Source organism: Planococcus citri, chromosome 5 (genome assembly GCF_950023065.1).
Source record: "Planococcus citri chromosome 5, ihPlaCitr1.1, whole genome shotgun sequence".
Taxonomy (NCBI): Eukaryota; Metazoa; Arthropoda; class Insecta; order Hemiptera; family Pseudococcidae; genus Planococcus; species Planococcus citri.
The window spans coordinates 45,175,526-45,183,419 of NC_088681.1; the positions used below are offsets into that span (position 1 = coordinate 45,175,526).

Consider the following 7,894-nt stretch of genomic DNA (forward strand, 5'->3'; position numbering starts at 1 on the left):
AGAACACATCACCAAGCTCTACGAATCAAATTTTGAGCTGAAGATTTACGTACCTAGTTCATTTTTCTATTTTGGAAAATTTTTGAAAATGAATGAAATTATTAGATTATCAATTCAGGTATAAAGTAAGTCGATCCCTCGAATCAATTTTCACCATTTTCGAGCCGATCTGGAAGCACCAGCATAAGTTGACTTTTCTCCTACAATTTCAAGTTATTTCAGAAACTGTGATCGTGGTCAACTTCGAGTTGAAAAAAATTGCCAATATTTGAAATTTTTACTTGTATTTAAGTGGACTTTTACATAAGCGCGAAGTCTTGAAGTAAAAAATTGTTGAAATTCTCAATAGGTACACAAACTACCATCAGAGGTCACCCAGATGGGGTCATTGACCTTGAGAAGCCAAATAGATGGGCTAATGACCTCGAGAGGCCAGACAGACGGGTCAATGACCTTAAAAGATGCCAGACAGGCAGACAGTCCATCTTAGGAGACTAGGCAGGTGGAGCAGTGCCCCTGAGTGTCCAGAGACACGGGTCAATGACCTTATGAGGTCGGTCAGGCGACCTTGGGAAGCCATACTGACGTTTCAATGGCCTTGAGATAAGGCCAGGCAGGCAGATTGACGACCTTGGGAGGTTAGACAAGTACAGGTTAGTGACCTTAAGAGGCCAGACAAGAAGACAGACTACCTTGAGAATCTCGACAGACAGGTCAACGACCTTCAGAGAACAGACAAACAACATTGGGAAGCCAGATTGGCACGTAGACAACCTTGAGAGACCAGACAAGCAGATAGGCAACCGCGTGATGCTAGACAGGTATGAGGTAGGTCAGTAACCTTAACAGGCCAGCCAGACAGACAGACAGACGACCTTGAGAAGTCATACTGATGGGTCAATGATCTTATAAGAGACTAGATAGACAGACAGACAGACAGGCAGACAGACAGACAGACAGACAGACGACCTTGGGAGGATAGACAGGTTGGTCTATGATTTTGAGATTCCAGACACACGGGTCAATGACCTTAATAGGCTCGACAGACGACTTGTGAAGCCAGGAAGTCAGAAAATCTCCAAGTTTGAAAAAGTTCCAAAATTGTCAATTTAAAAAACTGGATCATTCCAGGCAGGCAGGCACTCGACGTTCATTTTTTAGCACCCATAAAAATGGGCCTTTAAGACATGCTATGATGGAATGAGAAGTCTTTATAGGAGAGCGTAGAAAAAGTTTCGTGTAAGTAATTAATTGATTAAATTTACGACTTTGGGATTTTTTTATTCAAGATTTTCCAATTCATGAGAAGTACATTAATTAAACTGCCAATCGAGCGATTTGAAATAAGGTAAAAAGAAAAGTAAAGTCCTGACTGAAGGCTCCAGATAATCTCGAAAATTTCAAAGTTTGAGATTTCTAACTTGTAAAAAAATACCTTAGGTAAGTACTTATTTCCATTTTTCGACTTCCACCTTGAATTTTCAATTCATCTGCGCTGATAGAATTCAGAATAAGTTATTGAAACTTACCTATGACAGAATTTAATTTTCAGCTCCCGAGTAATTTGAAATTGCTGGAGAAAATTCAATGGGAAGGGAGGGTCCAAATCGGCTCGAAAATGGTGGAAATCGAGTTGGGGAAGGAGGCAACTTAGATGTTTAAAGCGAGTTTCAGATTTTGACATGAACATTTTTTTTGGCCGGGGTCAGTTTGAAATTTACGTGACGCTGATATTTTGTTGGATTTTTACGCCCAACTGTTAAAAAATTGGAAATGATTGGATAGGTAAATTTCCAATTTTTAAAATTCCTTCCTAATCATTATGGCACCTGATTTTGCAAAAATTTACTTGAAAAAAATCTTGAAAAATTTTTGACATCAGATTAGTTAGAATAATTTCAAAGACAAAAAAACGGCATTCAATATTTATGGCGAACTCTCAAAAACTCGGGAAAAAAATTAGTTGTTGAATTTGCAATGTTATCTTGGACCTTTATAAAGTTGAAGAGAAATTTGATGAATTTAAACTAATTTAATTTCACAATATTTTGTCTGACTTTTAAATACTTATGAGTACTTTGAAAAAAAAATTTTAATTTTTACTTGCTACTTACTCCATCTCCAAATATTACCTGGCTTCATTTCACTTCTGCACTTCTGCACCCTTTTTCCACGCTGAAACTTTTCACAAAAGAGACTAGAATTTGATTTAAAACGATACCGCGACGATTAGCTCGGATTTTATATCTTTGATTTAGAGATTTTAATTCGTTTAATTTATCCCGAACTTCGATATCTTAAGCAGCAACTCGCGGTTAAAGTTTGGCTTAAATTAAATTTATTCTAAATGCAAAAAAACCGCACTGATATAGTAAAAAACAGCGAACTACCATTAAAACTTTTTGGCGAATAGCGAGTTATCTGTGGAGATTTTCGTTGCCATTTTCTATACGCGGTATTATATAAATTTAAGGCATAAATCTACCAACTATATAAGGTTTGGTTTCTGTGGTCTATGCTCTATGGTTACGTCTTTATAGTATTATCATTTCATTACCGGCCAGCAGCGAAATAATAGCAGCGAGCATTATCTTTTAAAGAGTAGGTATAAAGACGAGAGAACTGATATGAAAACTAAGGAAGACTTTTTCGTCAGACGAAACCTCTTTTAATATGTATTGCATAGGCCTATCCTATATTAGTTTTAACAAAGGATTCGTCTGGTACTCTGGTAATGGAATTTTTATCAATTCTGTCAATTAATAGTCGCTGCCTCTGTTCTTAAATTTTATTCAATTAGATGTCCGGAAAATTAGGTAGGTAGAGATTCCAACGTCATAATTTCGTAGCTGTATTCTCTTGACCTCAAATCATTGATACGAGTTTTTCATTTTGCTATAATTTGTTCGTATTTTTCCTAGAGAAGCATATGGAATAATTCTTATTTCTCGATTAAGGTCATAACTTTTAACTTTAAGAAAGTACACTTGATAAATCCCCATTTCTTGTGGTCTCCTGGAAGTTACGAGTTACGACTCGTGAAAATATTACTAATTCGAGAATATTGCACCGCAGCTGACTTCACGATGAGGAATACGAATATTCTGTCCAGATTGTCCACCATCATTATTGTACTCCTTTTCCACACTCGCATAAGTTGATAATTATTTGTTCGACATAATTTGACCATTCACCGTAAAATGAAACGTAGGTAGGTGTGATTTGAAATTCATCTGCTTGTATGTTTCACGGGACCTTATATTTTCACCCTCTGCCTCTTCTTCGCATTCATTCACGTAAGTACATATAAACTTTATCACTTAATCCGCAGTTCAAACGACAACCGAGCCAAATATCGAACTTTTCGCGTATTTTATTCTAGGTCTGCATTTGACGATGAGATGTGAACGATGGGGTATGAGAGGAGAAAGATGGGATAGAAAGGAGTACAGTGAGGCAAACCCGGACGGAATAAGTAATTTTTTATTGACGGTAAACTTTCAACTTTTTATTTTTTTCTCTCTTTCTCTATTTTATTTCGTACACTAAATGCTCTAGAAAAACGTTTTTCAATTTGTTGAAAAAAGTGATTTATATTTCATCGTTCGTTTGTATACGAGTTAGCAACCAAGTACCACAGTGCAGCAGAGGCTTCAAAAAGAAGTGGATATTGAATTTGAATTTTTTTCGGCCTGCTGTGCCTTTTTTCTTTTAACGTGCAAAGTTGCTAGATGAGGATCGATTTTGTACGAGCAAATTCAGCAGAGGCTTCATTTTGAGTTTAAAGTTACCCACAAATTTTTTTAGCTCCGTAGGTACCCCTGGAGGGAAGATTTGGACTCTCAAAGAGAGGTCATTTTAGATAAAATCTTGGTTTTTTCGCATCCAAGACAAACTTTAAGAGTTCTAAAGAGCGGTTGAAAATTTTCAAATCGCTCATTTTTCGATAAATTCGTACCTATTTTAAAAACGTTTTCTTGATAAATATTTCCCATTAATTACATGACAAAATATTGAAAGATAATTTCTAAAACTGAGGAAATATTTTAGAACGCAGTGTTTCCAATTTTTGGACAATTTTTGCCTATTTCAAAAAATCGAAAATATAGCCAAAAACTTGAAAATTTTTTTCGATTTTTTGAAATTAGCACTATTGCGTTCTAAGATATTGTCAACTTCATGGCAAAAATAAATTTCCAGCTGCCGAAGTGGATTACATTGTCATTTGGAGCGATTTGAAAGTGCTGGAGAGAAGTAAACTCTTTTTTAGAAGCTTTAGATCAGCTTGAAAATGGGGACAATAGATTTGATGAGGGATCAATTTCAGGATATAAACCGAGTTTCAGATTTTTATCCCCCTATATTATTCATCTAGGTACTTTTTTTGTGGGACCATCATTTTGAAAAATTTGCCCAAATTTAAAAAATCAATCTTTGGCAGCTCAAAATGTAATTCTGAGATCTGTGAGGTTTGAGTGACATACTTTTTTAGTGAGTAAAATTCTGTTCCGATTTTTCGTTTTCGCCACTATCGTTTTCAAAATGACTCGAAAATTCCATTTCACATATATTTTTTATTGTTGGGGGGGGGGGCGGGGGGGTTGTGCTGGTGAGGGAGTAGCCATATTTCAAACAAACAATTTTCAATTTTTCAAACATTTTGAAAATTTTAATATTTTCAATCTCTTCTATAGTGAGAGATTAAAACTTCGGACCGGGAATTTACAACTACCTACATACTTGTTTCTTAAAAGTCATTTCATCGATTTTTTACTGAACATTTTCAACTTTTAAAAATTCAAATGGATGCTTGCCTTGGTAGCCTATCTCGTCCCTTTGTAAATGATTCAAAAATATTTTAGCCTTCATCACTACAGATAATAGAATCCATTCCGTCAATGAATTAGGTAGGTGCTACATATTTGAACGAATCATTCAAACTATAGGTACATATGAATTATTTCGAGCTTGAAAGTTTAAATACGTAGATACCTAACCCATAGTATCTTCCTTGAATTATGTATGAAATTGATTTGGACTTAGGCCTAAAACGAAATGATCAATTGTTTGTTAAGAATTGAAAATTCGAATGGAATCGTTCAAGAATTACCTACGACCACAATAATTTTTAAAACATGGTTTAAAATTGACCTTCGATATATTGAATTGAACGGTAATTATGGGGCTGATTGTCCAAAATCATAAATATTCGTCATCTCTTTGGATGGTTGCGATGAGATCCACATCGCAATTTCGCAACTTTTGTCAATTCGAATTTCTGAACTCTGAGCCAAAGCACTGTTATCACAACAATGGCGGCTATGGCTAGAAAAACCTAAAACAAAACTCGATTTTTCATCTCATAATTTATTTTTAATGGAACGTAAAAGATGTTATACGAAGATAGCAGTTAAAATTGAAGTTAATTTGAAACGGCTAAAAGAAAAACAATTCTCGCTTTTGCCATTATTAATTGCTCTCGGTCGTGTTTTGTTTTACTAAAATCTGTCCTACGTACCTCTTTGCATCGCCTCGTATCAAGTACGAGTATACTCGCAGTTGATACTTTTTTTTGGAAAAAATTTTCTGCGTCCGTAGCTTTTTTGGTGTAAGATTTTCTATTGATAAAACCCTAGTGTAATAGGTACCAGAAAGTGCAAGGTTTTATTTTATCTCATCGTGTTTTTCATTCGTTTTTTTGGGAAACCCACTTCTTTCTCTCTCTCTCTCTCTCTATCCCACTTTACCTATATGCTACAAAGATGAATCAGTTGGTAAATGCCAGGCTGTGGTATTTGGAGGAGGGGAGGGGGAGTTGATAATGTGGGAAAATTGGGAATAACATTTCAAACGAGAAACAACGATGCTGTGCTGAGACTGCGGTTTATTGTCAGCTCTCTTAGGTATTACTTTATCTACGTTTTTTGAACGCATAAGTAGGTAAATAGTTTCGTTCAAATTCTAAATGAATGGAAAATCGTATTCAAATTTTTAGTTTTATTAGAGTGATTGTTACAATACTTAATTCTGGTGATTTAGTGATTGAAAGGTGGAAATTAATAAGTGAATAAAATAGAATGGCTATCGAATGAAATCTAGTTCCTACATCATCCGTTAGCAATTAAATACAGCCTACCTACGTATAACAATATTATTAAGCCACGATTTTCATTCAGTTGATCATTTACAATAGGTAGGTGATTCGATTTTGCAATTGAGAACTTGAAACGTGCGAGTGAATAGAATACATAAAAAACAAATCTCAGGATTAGCGTTTCCTGTGTTGAAGTGTGCGAAGTACATTTACTTGAGAGTAAATGTCGTTTGCCGTGGTCGGAAATAATGATAAATTCGCTTTATATATTCGATTAAAGTACAGAGCTATTGGTCGTTGAACGATGGTCAAAAAAGTGAGAATGAGTTTACGATCTTTCGGTTCCAAAAGGTACCACCGGCAGCAAAAAATCTCTGTCTCAATGATTTCATTCTGAAAAATTAATAAAAAAAGTTAGAAGTGCAAAAAATCTGTAGAATATGATTCTACCTACATTATAAACTTTTTCATTTATTTGTGATTTTTTGTTGTTGTAAAAATATCTGGATTTTTGGTCACAGTATCTACTAGGTATTTCGGAATCCCCATTCCAGTTTATGTTTAAAAAAATTGTTAGGTATATACTCTAGGTACTTAACGTGCGATATATCGAATTGTACATAGGTACCTACTTATGTTTTTTAAAATTCTGAATACCACAATGACCTAATTTTTTTATCTCACTTATATCCGCTCCGCAGTCTCACTGAGGATGCCAAGCTATTTCAATTGACATTTTACTTATTTATTTTTTCAAAAAATTCTGATCATTAAAGAAAATAGAAAATAAAATAAAAATTTAAACAGGTGTATCGGGCGATACATCGCTAGGCTTAGTGGTCAAAGATGGACCATAGCAATAAATTATTGGTTACCACTGGAGACTCCCGCAAAAAAAAAAAGGTACTCATAACGTAAACAAGAGAGATGAAAAGCTGGATGGAGAGACATAATTTTTAATTTCAATCTTAACTGTCATAGCCCAGGCAAATTGCAGAAAAAAATGGGCGAACCCAAACATAATTGCAAACAAAGGTTTTTTTGGTGAATATTGTCTAGAGTGGTGTGCTGAACAACATACTAAAAGTCCCCGCCCCTACCCCACGAGCTAACCCCCCACAGTGGATCAAAGCCCCCCAAAATCAGTTTTTCATCAAGAACTCCCGAAATATTAAATTTTGAGTAAAATGAGCCCAGTGATCATTTCATCTCTTCCCCAATACCTATCAAATGAGCTATCGACCAACTCCCTAGCCTCAAGGGGGTGGTGCTACGACCCCTCAAAGTGATGTGATTTCAATGATTGTACATTTTATGATTTGGGACTTGTAACCTGTTCTAATTGATAAAATGAAGTCAAACTTGGGGAATGGGATTCTTTTGGGAGCTAGAGTTGACCTCTGGAGTGGGGAGGGTCAAAGTTGAAAATTGCAGAAAAGTCATTTTTTTGGAGGGGCATAACATGACCCCAAATTGATGAAAAGGGTCCAAAATCATACCATCGGACAGTTCCCTATCTGTGATCAACATATCCAAATTTTAGCTTCCTAGGTCATCCCCACCCCATTTAAAGCGGAATTAGGCTAAAAACCCCCTTATTTTGCCCCTATTTTCGGTTTTTTCCATCTTAAAAGGAGTGGGGATGACCTAGGAAACTAAAATTTGGATATGTTGATCACAGATAGGGAACTGTCCGATGGTATGATTTTGGACCCTTTTCATCTATTTGGGGTCATGTTATGCCCCTCCAAAAAAATGACCTTTCTGTAATTTTCAACTTTGACCCTCCCCACTCCAGAG

At 35.6% G+C, this 7,894-nt stretch overlaps 1 protein-coding gene across 1 annotated transcript in view; it reads right to left on the bottom strand.

Moving 5' to 3' along the window:
• The window catches only part of LOC135846235 (cytochrome P450 4C1), a 37,472-nt gene extending 35,337 nt beyond the window's left edge, over window positions 1–2,135 (bottom strand). The window contains exon 1 of the mRNA XM_065365214.1: window positions 2,115–2,135. Coding sequence (XP_065221286.1) covers window positions 2,115–2,119 — 5 coding nt within the window. The 5' untranslated portion in view covers window positions 2,120–2,135. The remainder of the gene's footprint in view (window positions 1–2,114) is intronic.
• Between the last annotated feature and the right edge of the window lie 5,759 nt (window positions 2,136–7,894).